This window comes from Pan troglodytes, chromosome 13 (assembly GCF_028858775.2).
Source record: "Pan troglodytes isolate AG18354 chromosome 13, NHGRI_mPanTro3-v2.0_pri, whole genome shotgun sequence".
NCBI classification, from domain to species: Eukaryota; Metazoa; Chordata; class Mammalia; order Primates; family Hominidae; genus Pan; species Pan troglodytes.
Window position 1 is genome coordinate 143,330,453 of NC_072411.2, and position 16,413 is coordinate 143,346,865.

General features: G+C 49.6%; 2 protein-coding genes across 11 annotated transcripts in view; one reads left to right on the forward strand and one right to left on the reverse strand.

Moving 5' to 3' along the window:
* Positions 1-16,413, forward strand: part of SNED1 (sushi, nidogen and EGF like domains 1) — a 100,626-nt gene that overhangs the window by 42,458 nt on the left and 41,755 nt on the right. For 7 of the 8 annotated variants that reach the window (XR_010149974.1, XM_063791005.1, XM_054679687.2 and 4 more), the window contains 10 exons: positions 171-284; positions 396-509; positions 8,726-8,851; positions 9,073-9,177; positions 9,433-9,546; positions 10,227-10,343; positions 12,155-12,271; positions 12,453-12,569; positions 12,767-12,880; positions 13,946-14,119. Coding sequence is in view for 7 of the 8 variants with exons in the window: in XM_063791005.1 (XP_063647075.1) it covers positions 171-284; positions 396-509; positions 8,726-8,851; positions 9,073-9,177; positions 9,433-9,546; positions 10,227-10,343; positions 12,155-12,271; positions 12,453-12,569; positions 12,767-12,880; positions 13,946-14,119 (1,212 nt within the window). In the remaining variant the exon portion in view is untranslated. The remainder of the gene's footprint in view (positions 1-170; positions 285-395; positions 510-8,725; positions 8,852-9,072; positions 9,178-9,432; positions 9,547-10,226; positions 10,344-12,154; positions 12,272-12,452; positions 12,570-12,766; positions 12,881-13,945; positions 14,120-16,413) is intronic. The other variant, XM_054679685.2, reaches the window with a different exon arrangement.
* Positions 2,698-16,413, reverse strand: part of MTERF4 (mitochondrial transcription termination factor 4) — a 64,019-nt gene continuing 50,303 nt past the window's right edge. For all 3 annotated transcript variants that reach the window (XM_054679697.2, XM_063791018.1, XM_063791010.1), the window contains one exon: positions 2,698-3,400. In XM_054679697.2, the coding sequence (XP_054535672.1) occupies positions 3,258-3,400 (143 nt within the window). In that variant the 3' untranslated portion in view covers positions 2,698-3,257. The remainder of the gene's footprint in view (positions 3,401-16,413) is intronic.

A 16,413-nucleotide genomic window follows, 5' to 3' on the forward strand; every position in this document is an offset into this window, starting at 1 on the left:
CCTGGCCAGGCCTCTTTCTTGCCTGTCGCCCGCTCAGAAACCTGCCTGCCAGGCCCCCCTGCAATGTAAGCGAGTTGGGGATGGGGCTCAGTGTACGTCCCAGGGGTTTCTGTCCACTCAGGTAACCATAGCTGGGAGTCCATCGTCCTGTCTACACCTCCTCACTCTAGCCCAATCCCCCTGTGACACCAAAGAGTGTCAACATGGTGGCCAGTGCCAGGTGGAGAACGGCTCTGCAGTGTGTGTGTGCCAGGCCGGATACACCGGAGCAGCCTGCGAGACGGGTGAGTGGCCTGGCTTCAGATTGGAGAGGGGCTCCTGCCCGTGGCCAGGTGCTGGGCACAGGGTGGTTGTGGCCTGGCTCAAGCCAAGCCCACACCTCTGCTGCCCCTCAGATGTGGACGACTGCAGCCCTGACCCCTGCCTGAATGGAGGCTCTTGTGTTGACCTAGTGGGGAATTACACCTGCTTGTGTGCCGAGCCCTTCAAGGGACTTCGCTGTGAGACAGGTAACTGGCCAAGTGCCTGCAGGCCACCATGGCTGATGGTGGCTTTGTGCCGTGAACACCCCCATAGCCACTTTCCCCTTCCTGCCTCGCCACCTGACTCACCTCACACCTGTCTCTCGGGTGGGAGGATGCCTCTGCCCCCTTCCCACTCCCCAGCGCTTCCCGCTCAGCCTGGATCCTAAGCCACCAACTGCAGGAAAAATAGGAAGCAAAAGATGGATGCTGCCTCCAGGGTGCTGTGTGAGGCTGAGCAACCCCTTCCCCTCTCTGGGCCTTGGTTTCCATCTGTGAAATGCCAGGAGGGATGACAAAGTTCCCAAGTCTCCTCTTCCAGCCTGGGTGACTCTTGACTTTTTTAACATCTTCCTCTCCTACTCTAGAACCCTCAGCACACAGGGGAAAGTAACGGGAATCAGAAAGAAAACTGACCTTTCACTATTTTCTATTCTATTTTGTGTTGTTTAACTGCTAGCTGTGACTTGTTAGAGGAATTAAAAGGCCAACTGGAGATTGCAGCCTACAGTATAAAAATGGCTTTCGTGTCTGATTGTTGCACCTGCCTCCAGAGGCTCACCCACTGTGCCGACCTCTGTGGACGCACCAGGTGCTGCTTCTCTCCAGGGAGATGCTAAAGACAAACTATTCAGGTTATTTTTAGTTTGAAAAATTCAGGAGGAAATTCTGTTTTACCCATAAGACACAGAGGGTCATGGGCCCTTCATCAGTCTTTGCCGAGTGCATGGGAGGCCAGGGTGTGTCCTGAGGGGAGGGTGGTGCTCTGCAGGGCAGGAGTGGGAGGAGGCAGCCTCACCTATTTGGCTGCTTTAAAGTCACTGTTCCGTGTCACAGCTCACTTTGCCCAGATTGTTATCTAAATATCAATGTATTTCACTAAATTCATGTCAGGAAACGGATAAGTGGTTTCAAAAATTTTTTGCAAATAAACCGTGTTTTCTACAGAATAATGATGCAAGTAGAGTGAATAATAAGAAACAGACTGGCCGGGTGTGGTGGCTTATGCCTGTAATCCCAGCACTTTGGGAGGCTGAGGCGGGCGGATCACTTGAGGTCAGGAGTTCGAGACCAGCCTGGCCAACGTGGTGAAACCCCATCTATACCAAAAATACAAAAGTTAGCCAGACGTGGTGCTGCACGCCTGTAATCCCAGCTACTCGGGAGGTTGAGGCTGGAGCATTGCTTGAACCCAGGAGGCAGAGGTTGCAGTGAGCTGAGATCGCACCACTGCACTCCACCCTGGGTAACAGAATGAGTGAGACTCTGTCTAAAAAAAAAAAACAAAAGAGGAAGAAGAAAGAAACAACAGACTGACGGTGGTGCTAACGTAATGACTGATTGACTGTATTACAAGGCGCAGATGCTGACAGTCTAATCAGGTCTGACAGGAAGTGGGCCACAAATTGGACACTACAAAAAAGAGTCTCTAGTCTTCTGCTTCTGGCCAACAAGAATTAACTGCTCTTGGAATTTCCCTCTCACCGTCAACACCTAGAAAAACAGACAAAATCTGTGAAACCCTTTTCAGCCATTGGACAACAGACAGCACAAGCCTGTCACCCCTGAGAAAAGGGAATTAAATGAAGTGAGCCCTACAATTGCCCCAGATTCTGCCTGGGGCAGTTTCCCCTCCACTGTGCTGGAAGGAGGAACTGAGAGTCCAGCAGTCCCTCTGAATTGAGGAGACAAAGATCCTAGTTCAGTGGCTACAGGATGGTGCTCCTGAGGCAGGAGGGAGCATGAGATCAAGAGGAGACCTCCCTGAATTTTGGCTTATTATTATCAGGCTCAGGATGAAATCTGCAAGGCTGGGGAAAGAACCACTAGAAAGCAGTAAGTCAAACACTTCCTGGAGCTCAAACAGGGCTGGGAGTCTATTGCATAGAGTCCTCAGTGGGGTGTCACTTTAGTAGTGCTGAACTAAAGACTAATGTCGACCTGCCCTAACAGATCTTAAAGAAAGCTTAAAAGGATCAAACTGATCCTAAGTCATTGAGCCATGTGCCAGAATAAAATCCTATACTCCTCAACAGGAGTATATCAATAATACAACAGAATCCAGAACTCCAAAATACCCAGTCAAAAATTACCAGGTCTACAAAGAAGTAACATATAACTCACAGCCAGGAGAAAAATAGATCAATAGAAACAGGCACCAGAAATGACAGAATTAGCAGATACAAATGTTTATCTATTATGAATATGCTCCTATAATCAAGATTGTTGAGGGGAAAAAAACCTAATGAGAAGTAGAAGGTATTTTTAAAAACTTGTAGAAATGAAAAATATATCTGAGTTTTTAAAATACACTGAATAGTATTTACAGCAGGTTAGATATTGCAGAAGGAAAGATCAATGAACCTGAAGAGTGAAACAGAAACAATTCAATATTCATCACAGAGAGAATAAGACTAAAAGAAAAAGAAGAGATCTTCAGCAACCTGCAGAACAATATTAGGGTAATAGGATCCACGTATCTGGAGTCTGCGAAGGAGGATGGAGAACAGTATCAAGCAGCCTGGGATCCACGTATCTGGAGTCTGCGAAGGAGGATGGAGAACAGTATCAAGCAGCCTGGGATCCACGTATCTGGAGTCTGCGAAGGAGGATGGAGAACAGTATCAAGCAGCCTGGGATCCACGTATCTGGAGTCTGCGAAGGAGGATGGAGAACAGTATCAAGCAGCCTGGGATCCACGTATCTGGAGTCTGCGAAGGAGGATGGAGAACAGTATCAAGCAGCCTGGGATCCACGTATCTGGAGTCTGCGAAGGAGGATGGAGAACAGTATCAAGCAGCCTGGGATCCACGTATTTGGAGTCTGTGAAGGAGGATGAAGAACAGTATCAAGCAGCCTGGGATCCATGTATGTGCAGTCTGCAAAGGAGGATGGAGAACAATATTAAGCAGCCTGGGATCCACGTATTTGGAGTCTGCGAAGGAGGATGGAGATGGGTGTGGAAAGCAGTGTTACAGAAAAAGTATGTGAAGAAATAATACCCAAACATTTTCCACATTTGATGAAAACTAAAACCCACATTTCCAAGAAAAGCATGAAGAAAACCATGCAAAGCCATACCATAATCAAATTGCTGAAAACTAATGATAAAAAACCTGAAAAACAGCCAGAGGAAAAAGCCACATTACATACAGCGAAACAAGAATGAAACAGACTTCTCGTCAAAAACAATGCAAGCCAGGAGACACTGGAGTAACACCTTCAAAGTACTGAAAGAAAAAACCATCAACCTAGTGTACTGTATTACCAGCAAAACTACATTTCAAAAGTTAAGCTGAAATAAAGACTTTTTTACACAAACAAAAATGAAGAGCATTCATCACCAGCATACCTGCATTACAAAAAAAAGTTAAAGGAAATTATTTAGTCAGAAGCAAAAAAAAAAAACTGGTACCAAGGGAAAATCTGGATCTACACAAAAGAATGAAGAGTGTTAAAAATGATAAATATGTGGGTTGAAGACTTTTTAATCCCTTTAAAGATAAATTTTAAAATAATAAAACTTATATGCAGAAATAAAATAGATGACTCCAATAACATAAACCAAGCTGTGCAAACTTTTTCTGTAAAGGGCCAGAAAGTAAATACTTTTGGCTTTGTGAGCCATATGGTCTCTATCACAACTCAACTCTACCATTGTAATGTGAAAGCAGCCAGCCATAGACAATATGTAAATGAATAGGTATGGCTGTGTTCCAATAAAACTGTACTTTAAAAATTGATGGCAGGCAAGATTTGGTCTGTGGGTTATAGTTTACCAACTCCAATGTAAAAGATAAGAAGAAATGGAAGTATAATATTGTAAGGTCCGTATATTATATAAAGTGGTATATACTGTTTGAAGGTAGGCTGTGTAAGTAAAAGATATACATTGTAAACCCAAAACAAGTGAAAAATAATAATAAAGAATTACAGCTAATAAACCAATTGTGGAGATAGAAATTGAATCCTAAAAATACTCAATCCAGAAGGCAGGAAGAGAGGAAAAAAAGAAAGAAGTGGGACAAATAAAAGCCGATAGCAAGATGATAGGTTCAGTCTAGTCATATTGGTAGTTACATTAAAATGTAAAATGATTAAACATACAAACTAAAAGGCAAAGATTGTCGAATTGAATTGAAAAGCAATACCCAACTATATGCTGTCACAAGAACCCACTCTAAGTATAAAGACACAGGTAATTGTAAAGTAATAGAATGGGTTTCTGGTTCTGAAAAAGATAGAGTAAGCACAGTCTACCCCTGTCTCTCCCCCACTGAATACAGCTACAATCCTGGACAGAATGCATGCAGTAGCTGTCAGAGGACTCTGAAAAGTAAATAGTAGCAGGTGGATTGGGGAAGAAGACCAAGCTTCGAAGTACCACCAAACCAGTGGTGAGTTTACCATTTTTTGTTTTTTGCTTTGGTATCCCCCCAGCCAGGACTCAAAGCCACCTCAAAACCAGAAGTGGGCATCCACACTGACAGGAAGAGTGCTCCTCCAGGAGAAGCCCTCTAGTCCAGCTTAAGAAGCAGGGCTGACAGTGCAGAAGTTGGGGAATCCTCAAGTGCCCTTAAACTGCGAGGGAAGAAACCTTCCTCTCCAGTTGGAGGTGCTGTGGTTTCAAAGGGGTTGGGTATTGTTTTTCCCTTTCCTGTTGTTTTTCCCTTTGTCTGTCATCCCATTACTTGGTCCCAGCCATGAATGCCATCATTATAAAAGTGGCAAGGTAGGGAAATAAAAGCCGCAGCGTTTTTGCCAGAGGACTGAAAAAGGTAGCCCCAGAAAACTGGAAAGTACTGGGGAAACTGGAGGGTGAATCTTGGGACAGCAACTCCATAAAGTTACTTGTGAACTCCTGAGCTCCCCCAAGTTGGAGGAATCTGTGTAATCTGATCTAAATTGTATTGACAATACCATTTATAATAGCTCCTCTCAAATTGAAAGACTTTAGTATAAATCTACTAAAACATTAGAGAATTTGCATGCTGAAAAACTACAAAGTGCTGATGAAAGAAATCAGGATCAAGTAAATGGACAGACATACCATGTTCATGGATTAGAAGACTCAACATAGTAAATATGGCAGTGCTCTCTAAATTGATTTATAGATTTAACATGATTCCAACAGAGGTCTCAGCAGAATCTTTTGTAAATGTAGACAAACTGCTTCTAAAATTTATATGGCAAGAAAAAGAATTTAGAAAACCAAAACAATTTTGATGAAGAATAAATTTTGAGGAATCACACTACTGAGTATTAAGATTTACTGTAAAGCCACAGTGATCAATTCAGTGTGATATTGGCAAAGGGACTGACACATGGATCAATGAAACAGGAGAGGAAATTCAGAATTAAGCCCAAACAAATATAGCCAATTAATTTTTGAAAAAGATTTAAATCCAATGGAGAAATGATAATCTTTTCAACAAATGGGGTTGAAACAATTAGATATCCTTATATGTATAAAAAAAAAACCTCAACTTCAACCTCACACTTTATACAAAGATTAACTTAAAATGGATCATAGACCTAAGTGGAAAAACATAAACTATAAGATTTTTAGAAGAAAACATAGGCAAAAATATATATATTTATGACCTGGTCTTAAGCAAAGTGTTCTTACATAAGACAGCAAAAGCATGATTCATTAAAAAGAAAAAGATAAATTAGACTTCATCAAAATTTAAAACTTTTGCTTTGTGAAAGACATGGTTAAAAGAATAAAAAGACAAGCTACAGACCAGGAGAAAACGTTTGCAAAACTCATACCCAACAAAGGACTTGTGATCAGAATACACCAAGAATTCTCAAATCTCAACTGTGAGAAAACAAACAACCCAATTTTAAAAATGGACAAAAGACTTGAACGGATACTTGGCCACAAAAGATACATATATGGAGGTGAATAAACGGATGGAAAAATACTCTTGTCATTAATATCAGCCATTAGTGAAATGCAAATAAAAGCCACTACGAGGAATCACAACAAACTCATTAGAATGCCTAAAAAAAATAATACTGACCTGGTGTAGATACAGAGCAACTGGAACTCTCACACATTTTTAGTGGAAATGCAAAATGGTTCAGCCACTCTAAAAACAGTTTGGCAGGTTTTTTATAAGGTTAAGCATATGCTTATAATATGCCCCAGCAATCCCACTCCTTGTATTAACTCTAAAGAGATGAAAACTTATGTTTACACACAAATCCATATACAAATGTTTATATTATTTCTATTTATAATCACCAAACCCCAAAACCCAAATACCCTTCACTGGGTGAATGGATAGACAAATTGTGGAAGCTCTGTATGATGGAATACTACTCAGTCATAGAAAGGACCAATTATAGATACATACGACGACTTAGATGGATCTCAGGGGAATTATGCTGAGTGAAAGAAGCCAGTCTCAAAGATTATATCCTGTATGGTTCCACTAAATGGCATTCTTCGTGAAACAAAACTATAGTGATGAACAAATCAGTAGTTGCCAGGGACTGAGGGGTAACAGGAGCTCTGTGACTCTGAAGAGATAGACCAAAGAAGTCTTTTAGGGAGATGGAATGTTCTGTATCCTGACTGTGGTGGGGGTTAAACAAATCTATATATGTGTTAAAATTCATAGAGGTGTGGTGAACAAAAGTCAATTTTACTGTATACTGATTTACAAAGACACATTTTGAAAGCACATGAAGAAACTGAACATCTTTTAAAAACCAAAAAGTAGCTGGCGTGGTGGCTCACCCCTGTAATCCCAGCACTTTGGGAGGCCAAGGCAGGCGGATCACAAGGTCAGGAGATCAAGACCATCCTGGCCAACATAGTGAAACCCCATCTCTACTAAAAATACAAAAATTAGCTGGGTGTGGTAGCGCGTGCTTGTAATCCCAGCTACTCGGGAAGCTGAGGCAGGAGAATCACTTGAACCCCAGGGAGTTGGAGGTTGCAGTGAGCCGGGATCGCGCCACTGCACTGCACTCCAGCCTGGCAAGAGAGCGAGACTCTGTCAAAAAAAAAAAAGTAAATTAGGTAAACTAATCAAGATAATGCTGCAGTGGCTATATTAATATCGAATAAATTAAACTTTAGAATGGGGAATACTGCTGGGAATTAGGAGGGACCTTTTATAACGATAGAGGGGTCAATTCATCCAGAAGACATAACTCTAGATGTACCTATTAACACCTATTCACATGAAGCAAAAGCTGACTGAACTGCAAGGAGAAATAGGTCCATAATTATTGGTGGAGATTTCGACACTCCCCTCTCAGTGGTTCATAGAACATGTACACAGGAAATCAGTAAAGCTAGAGAAGACTTGGGCTTGGCCTACTTGGCATTTATAGAGCACTCACATTATTCTCAAGTGCTCGTGGCCATCATAGGCCACATTGTGAGCCATAAGTAAGGCCCAATACATTGAAAAGGATTGTGTTTTCTGACCATAGCAAAATTAAACTAGAGATCAGCAGAAAGATATCTGGAAAATCCCAAATACTTCACTGATAGGGATGCCTGACCAGAAACGTTTGGAGGCCCCTGGCCCCTGGGTGGTCTCTCCGGTCCTTCTTGTTCTGTCCATTCCTGGGTGGCTTCTCTGGTGCTTCTTGTTCTGTCCAATCCTGGGTGGTCTCTCTGGTGCTTCTTGTTCTGTCCATTCCCAGGTGGTTTCTCTGGTGTTTCTTGTTCTGTCCATTCCCGGGTGGCTTCTCTGGTGCTTGTTGTTCTGTCCAATCCCGGGAGGCTTCTCCGGTGCCTCTTGTTCTGTCCAATCCTGGGTGGCTTCTCTGGTGCTTCTTGTTCTGTCCAATCCTGGGTGGTCTCTCTGGTGCTTCTTGTTCTGTCCAATCCTGGGTGGTCTCTCTGGTGCTTCTTGTTCTGTCCAATCCTGGGTGGTCTGTCCGGTGCTTCTTGTTCTGTCCAATCGTGGGTGGCTTCTTTGGTGCTTCTTGTTCTGTCCAATCCTGGGTGGCTTCTCTGGTGCTTCTTGTTCTGTCAAGGAAGGAGCTGGGAGATGCTGAGCTCCATGGGGTGCAGCGCAGCTACAAATCCATTTCCAGAAATAAGCTTCTGGCTTAAATTCCACTTGGGAATGACAACAGAGGTGAAAACCCAAAGGTGCCATTGGAGCTGGGCTGGGAGACCACTCTCCCCACATTCCCTGCGTGGCCGCTGGTGACTGCCGTCTTTCTTGCAGGAGACCACCCAGTGCCAGACGCCTGCCTCTCGGCCCCTTGCCACAATGGGGGCACCTGTGTGGATGCGGACCAGGGCTACGTGTGCGAGTGCCCCGAAGGCTTCATGGGCCTGGACTGCAAGGAGAGTGCGTCTGGGCTGCAAGGGCTGCCGTTTTAGGGCTGGGGCAGGAGACCCAGGGAGGGCCTTCCTGTGGGTGCATGCAGGAAACGCCCCGAAAAGAAACGTGTGAGTGCGCGTCCACTGCAATTTGTATGGGAAGTTGGCCAGGAGCAGGGCAGGGTCTGGAGCGAGGGTGCCATCTTTCTGCGCCCCCACATGGGAGGCTCCTCCCTCTCTTCGTGGCAGGAGTCCCCGATGACTGTGAGTGCCGCAATGGAGGCAGATGCCTGGGCGCCAACACCACCCTCTGCCAGTGCCCCCCGGGATTCTTTGGGCTTCTCTGTGAATTTGGTAGGTGCCCAGGGCACCCTTCCTGCCCTGTCCCTGAGCATCCTCATAATCGGGAAATGAATGGTGGCTTCGGCCGGGGTCCATAGGTCCAGACTGTCGACCATTGGTTCTACCCCCACCCAGGAGGGCCTGGCCACAAGAGTGTCTGAACCTGTTGGGGCCACTGGGTCTTGGGAGGCCCCATCCTTGACAAGGACTCGAGGTCTGCTGGAAGACATGTGGAATATGGGATGGGGCTTCCTCCTTTCTCTCTAGAAATCACAGCCATGCCCTGCAACATGAACACACAGTGCCCAGATGGGGGCTACTGCATGGAGCACGGCGGGAGCTACCTCTGCGTCTGCCACACCGACCACAATGCCAGCCACTGTGAGTAGCTCGGGGACGAGCCTGCTGGGCCGGGGGCCCGGACAGAAGCCAGGGAGAAAGTGGTGGATGAGGCAGGCAGAGGCCAGAGTCCCTACTTCCCTTCTGACTCTCGGGAGAGCTGGCACCTGGGGAAGCCTCTCTCAATAGCCTTCCTGTAATATGGGGCTAGACATCTCCTCTTCCCCAGTGGAGTAAGCTCACAGGGGGAAAAGCACTTCTGCAAGTATACAAACACCATGTGGTATCTTACCTAAGCCCCAACACAAGCTATTAAAATATTTAATGCATACATAATTAGGCATGTGTAATGAAATGTATCACTACTGTACGCTTGTTAGTGTATAGATGAGATGGTTAATCACTTGCATCACGTATAGTTATATAGAATAATGATGTGATGCTGGCAGTGATGACAGGAAGGCGTTTCTGTATCACAGCTCAGTCCTGCCTCGTAGAAGACGGAAGGGTGAGTTCTGCTAGAATCGAGAAAAAGAGAAATTCCAGGGAGGGGCCCTAGAGCCCACTCTGAGGAATCGAGATGCCCACAGAGTGTATTTTCAGTGGCCTTGGTTCCAGACAGGATGTCAGGGTAACCCTGGCAGGCAAGGTGCCCGCCAGCCTCTTGCCACCCGCACAGATGCGGCCTAAGCTCCAGGACCACCCTCTGCCCCCTTCCCCAGCCCTGCCATCACCCTGCGACTCGGACCCCTGCTTCAACGGAGGCTCCTGCGATGCCCATGACGACTCCTACACCTGCGAGTGCCCGCGCGGGTTCCACGGCAAGCACTGCGAGAAAGGTATGGCGGGCAGGGGCGTCCGGGCCGGCGTCAGCACCCTGGAGAGCGCCCGCGGTCCGCCGTCCTGCTTCTCTGCTGTCTCTCTCCTTGTTTCGCGAATTGCTGACCTCGTCTAGAGCCTTGCCTGATGTGCTGCTCTGTTCTGTGTATTTAGAGGTGAGCACCTCACTGTTTGGATGGTTCTGATCTGCACCAGTGCCAGGCCTGCTGGTCATTACCTTGCTCTTCTGAAAATAGGCTTCATTGCCTGCTCAGCATTTTTCCAAATAGATTTTAGAATCATTATATCAAATTTTATTTTTAAAATTTCCATAGGATTTTGCTCAATCTAATTCAGCATGGAAAATGTCGAATTTTATTACATTTAGTCGCTTGAGAATAGAAGTGTCCTTCTGTAAGCACACTGCAGGCGTAGCTATCCCCGCCAGGCCCCACCCAGGACTGTCCCTTCTGTGCAGTTTGAAGCAACAGTCAGGACTCCCATCAGTCACCCCCAGACCTGTTCAGCATCTCAGTGGTCAGTGCCCAGAGGGGGCTGCCTGACCGCAGAGTGACCTGGCACCCTCTCCAGGGGCTCAGCCCCAGGCACCCCCGCAGCCTGGACTGGTGTGGAGCCTTCCATGGCCCCTCCCCTGCTCTGTTCCTTGTCCCTGAGGGAAAGACCCTGAAGTCTGAGCCCTGGACCCCGTGGCTCCCCCAACCACTGCAGCAGAGGTAGAACAGGTTTCCAAAGAGAAGACCCCAACTGCTTGGTTCTTTGCAAGCTCTGACGAGGTCTTTGTCTCTCAACACACTCCTAGGACCACCCTGAGGCCCTGCATGGGCCCTGCCCAGAGCTGACTCTGGCCATACTCCAGCTCACACCTGCCAGTGGTATGAAGTCCACTGTACCCAAGGGGGGGGGTCCTACCAGAGCCCACATCTCCTCACTAGACCAGACTGCTGGTACCCAGTGTCCCTGCCCCAAAGGTTCTGTGCCCGCCCCAGGAACTGCACAGCCCTCCCCCAGCATCCCAGCTTCCGTGAGCACACAGGCCACCAATGTGGACACCTCTGACCCCGGAGGGAGTACAGAAGGGACAAGGATGGCTGTCCTCAGGGGTGGGGCAGCCAGAGCTTGGACCTGCAGCGTGGGATGGCTGGCAGGAGAGGAGCGAGCACAGTGGGGCAGGCCCCTCCCGCCACTCAGAACACCCAGGGGTCCAAGGATTCGGCGCTCCTCACTGGCCCTTTGACAGTGTGATTGTCAAGGTGGCAGGACAGATGTGCTTGGTTTAGCAGACACCTTTAAATATGTGCTTGCCTCAAGCACAGGCCCGGCCGTCTGAGCTCCTCGGGTTCCAGGAACTGTTAGGACCCAGGGAAAATGTGGCAATGCCAATGCAGGTACAGAACACACAGAAATCCAGATTGACTGCTGGGGACCCTGATGTCACGGCAGATGAGACTCAGCTGCTTCCTGTCAGATGGGGAATGCCCGTGTGCAGGAGGGAGGGAGTGCTGCGCCCGCTGCAGTGTTGGGGCCGGTTCTCCACAGGAAGGGCCCAGCCATTGCCAGAGCCTGGGCAGAAAAGAGGACAGGCAAGCAAAGGGCCCACCTGTGACTGAGTTGGGGTCTCTGGCCTGTGAGCCCCACCCCAGCCCCCACCATGTGTGTGGACCTGCTTGGCCCCTGCTGCGGCCAGGCCCCAGGGCTTCGTCGAGAAGGCCCCACCAGCACCAGAGGACTGAGGAGATGCCAGGAGGGTATAGTGGCTCTGTGGGGCCAGCAGCCTGGCCCCATTCATCTGCCTCTCTGTCCTTCCACACAGCCCGGCCACACCTGTGCAGCTCAGGGCCCTGCCGGAACGGGGGCACGTGCAAGGAAGCGGGCGGCGAGTACCACTGCAGCTGCCCCTACCGCTTCACTGGGAGGCACTGTGAGATCGGTGCGGCCCCCAGGGGCAGGGGGGAGGGCAGGAACGACGGGCCAGCCCTGAGCTGGGGCCCCTGATGCACCCTCCCTGCCAGCTGTGGGTCTGCTTCTCATGAAGAGGCCCCAGCTCTGGGATGTTGGGGAACGTGGGAGGGGCAGTGGGCTGTGACCCTTGACCTGGCTTCTGTTTCCAGGGAAGCCAGACTCGTGTGCCTCTGGCCCCTGTCACAACGGCGGCACCTGCTTCCACTACATTGGCAAATACAAGTGTGACTGTCCCCCAGGCTTCTCCGGGCGGCACTGCGAGATAGGTAAGGTGGGTGGGAGGCCAGGCCAGGGCGGCCAGGGGTGAACCCTCTCTGCACATGTGAAAACAGGCCCATGGGCAGGGCTGGTCCAGGCCCTGGAGGCGCAGGAGGTGGAGCTGGGTGCAGGAGGCAGGATGCCCCACGCAGTCCCGAGCCTTCAGGGAAGACACAGTGGCCAGGACCTTCCTGCATTCTGGCAGCCCCCTCCCCCTGCTTCCGGAGCCCATGTGTGAATGGGGGCACCTGCGAGGACCGGGGCACGGATTTCTTCTGCCACTGCCAAGCAGGGTACATGGGACGCCGGTGCCAGGCAGGTGAGAGGGCCAGGGGGTCAAGCAGGGTACATGGGACACCAGTGCCAGGCAGGTGAGAGGGTCGGGGGGGCCCAAGCAGGGTACATGGGACACCAGTGCCAGGCAGGTGAGAGGGTCGGGGGGGCCCAAGCAGGGTACATGGGACACCAGTGCCAGGCAGGTGAGAGGGTCGGGGGGGCCCAAGCAGGGTACATGGGACACCAGTGCCAGGCAGGTGAGAGGGTCGGGGGGGCCCAAGCAGGGTACATGGAACACCAGTGCCAGGCAGGTGAGAGGGTCGGGGGGGCCCAAGCAGGGTACATGGGACACCAGTGCCAGGCAGGTGAGAGGGTCAGCAGGGGGCCAAGCAGGGTACATGGGACACCAGTGCCAGGTAGGTGAGAGGGTCGGGGGGGGCCAAGCAGGGTACATGGGACACCAGTGCCAGGCAGGTGAGAGGGTCGGGGGGGGGTCAAGCAGGGTACATGGGACACCAGTGCCAGGTAGGTGAGAGGGTCGGGGGGGAGCCAAGCAGGGTACATGGGATACCAGTGCCAGGCAGGTGAGAGGGCCGGGGAGCCAAGCAGGGTACATGGGACACCAGTGCCAGGCAGGTGAGAGGGTCGGGGGGGCCCAAGCAGGGTACATGGGACACCAGTGCCAGGCAGGTGAGAGGGTCGGGGGGGGCCCAAGCAGGGTACATGGGATGCTGGTGCCAGGCAGGTGAGAGGGTCAGGGGGGCCCAAGCAGGGTACATGGGACACCAGTGCCAGGCAGGTGAGAGGGCCAGGGGGCCAAGCAGGGTACATGGGACGCCAGTGGCAGGCAGGTGAGAGGGCTGGGGGGGGTCAAGTGGGGAGTGTGGGATTTCTTGCTAATCCCTGCAGAGCTGGGCAAGGCAGGAATGGGAAGAAGGAAATGTATCACGGCAACCAGGCCCCAGAAGTCGAGGCACCTTTCCCCGGTGAAGGGCAGTGTGGGAGCAGGACATCCCTGGGCCCTGCAGTCGGGTTGGGCAGAGGCAGGGCGGTGGGGAGGGGCCAGGAAGGCACAGGACCGTGCGAGACAGGCTGCCGTGCCTTGCAGAGGTGGACTGCGGCCCCCCGGAGGAGGTGAAGCACGCCACACTGCGCTTCAACGGCACGCGGCTGGGCGCAGTGGCCCTGTATGCATGTGACCGTGGCTACAGCCTGAGCGCCCCCAGCCGCATCCGGGTCTGCCAGCCACACGGTGTCTGGAGTGAGCCTCCCCAGTGCCTTGGTGATTCTGTGGGCCCTTGGGGTGGGGCAGGTGGGGCCCACACCCTCCTCATCCTGGCCATGTGGAGGAGCACAGGGGCTGCAGGCCCAAGCCTGGATGCCCAGCTCTGACCTGGTCCTGCCCCTGCTCCCCTCAGTCTCCTGTCTGTGAATGTGGACCTTGGGGTGACAGTGGTGATGATCACAGTCAGCTTTGCTCTGGGGCATTCACTAAAGGCTTCCCCGTCCTCAGAGCAGCCCGGAGCAGGAGGTCAAACACCCAGATACCCACTCTGCAGATGCAGTAGCTGAGGCCAAGAGGTAGCCCAGGGGCAGAGTCCTAAAGAGCCAGATACAGGTTCAGGACCTACCTCTTACTCCTGGCCCCTTGAAGACTTGTGGAATCAGAACAAGATCCCCCTTCCCCCTGCAGGCATTTGAGGAGTGCTGCTCCAGAGAGCATTGCCACCGAGGTCCCACCCCTGTCTGTTTTGGGAGCTGGGAGTGCACAGCCTAGAGACAAGGCCCCCTCTGACCGAAGCCCCTGGAGAAGTAGGGCCATTAACACCCTGCAGGTGCATCGCATTATGCCAGAGGAGTCCAAACTGTCCATCAGAAAGTCTGTGTGATGTGAGCTAGTTTTTATGAAGCAAGGATTTTAAAACAAGCTTAGGAACAGTGGGTGACAGCACCCAGATTTGAGTGGGGCACATAAGCCCATCCCTGTCCCCCACATGCCCTGCAAAGCCAAGGCCAACCTGCCTGGTCTCAGGCGAAGGGTTCTGGGAACACCTGGCTTCAAGCATCCCTCCTTTCCTTCTGGGATTTCAAGCCCCAGGGTGAGCTCCTGACTGTCTTGGAGATGACCCCCCCTCCCAATGCTACTTCCCCACCTATATGTTGCCAGATGAGAAGCCGATATCCTCAGAGAATATGAGCAACCAGCCAGGATATTGAGACACCTGAAAAGTACGATTGCCTCAGAAAACAATAATAAAAGTCCAGAAAATATGTATGATTGGAAGCAGAAGTGCAGAAGACAGACTAACACAGGAGTTCAAGACCAGCAAGGGCAACATAGGGAGACCTCATCTCTACAAAAAAATTTAAAAATTAGCCCAGCATGGTGGCACATGCCTGTAGTCCCAGCTACTTGGGAGACTGAGGCAGGAGATCACTTGAACCTGGGAGGTCAAGGCTGCAGTGAGCCATGAGCCTGCGTCTGTACTCCAGCCTGGGTAGCAGAGCAAGACCCCACCTCATACAAAAAAAGAAAATGGATTAACAGTATAAAATAACCGTGACAAATTTACAAAGTAAACATGGCATTGGCCGTCCAAAACAGGATCGATAAATTATTTAAAAAACAAAGTGGGAATAAGCAGATTAAAAACTATAATAGTTGAAATAACAGACATAATTTATAAATGGATGCAGATGAAGAGTAAGTTAGTGAGTTGAAAGATCAGCTTGAAGAACTTTTCCAGAAAGAAGCAGGGAAAGATAAATAAATAAAAAAGAAAATGTTGGGGCCAGGTGCTGTGGCTCACGCCTGTAATCCCAGCACTTTGGGAGGCCGAGGCAGGTGGATCACCTGAGGTCAGGAGTTCGAGACCAGCCTGGCCAACATAGTGAAACTCCGTCCCTACTTAAAATACAAAAACTAGCTGGGTGTGGTGGCACATGCCTGTAATCCCAGCTACTCAGGAGGCTGAGGCAGGAGAATCGCTTGAGCCTGGGAGGCAGAGGTTGCAGTGAGGTGAGATCACGCCACTGCACTCCTACTTGGGTGATAGAGTAAGACTCTGTCTCAAAAAAAAAAAGAAAAAGAAAATATTGGTGCCATAGAGGGTAGAAGGTGTGCTAAAGCTGAGATAATCGGAGCCCAAGAAGAAGAGAAAATGAAAATGTAAAGGATAAGTGGCTAGGGAGTTCAATTCCCAGAGTTCCAGATGAACAGCAGATTAAAAGCGCCCACAGAACGTCAGACAGGAGCAAAGGGGAAACAAACACCAGACACATTATAGTAAAATACGAGAATATCCTAGACAAACAGAAAAAGTTTTAACTTCCAGAGGGAAAAACAGGTCATGTACAAAGGAACAAGAATCAGCTTGACATCAAACTTCTCAACAGCAATATCAGATGTAAGACAGTGAATTTTTTTAAATACTGAAGAGATCCATTTGGTTAGGGTGTAGACAGTCACAGAATACCACCACTGTCACTGTAATGTTAAAGGAACATCATGAAGCCTATGAAATCCTATCTTTTCACCTATTAAAGAGTTGAGGATGCAGAGAAGTTGAGGCTGTT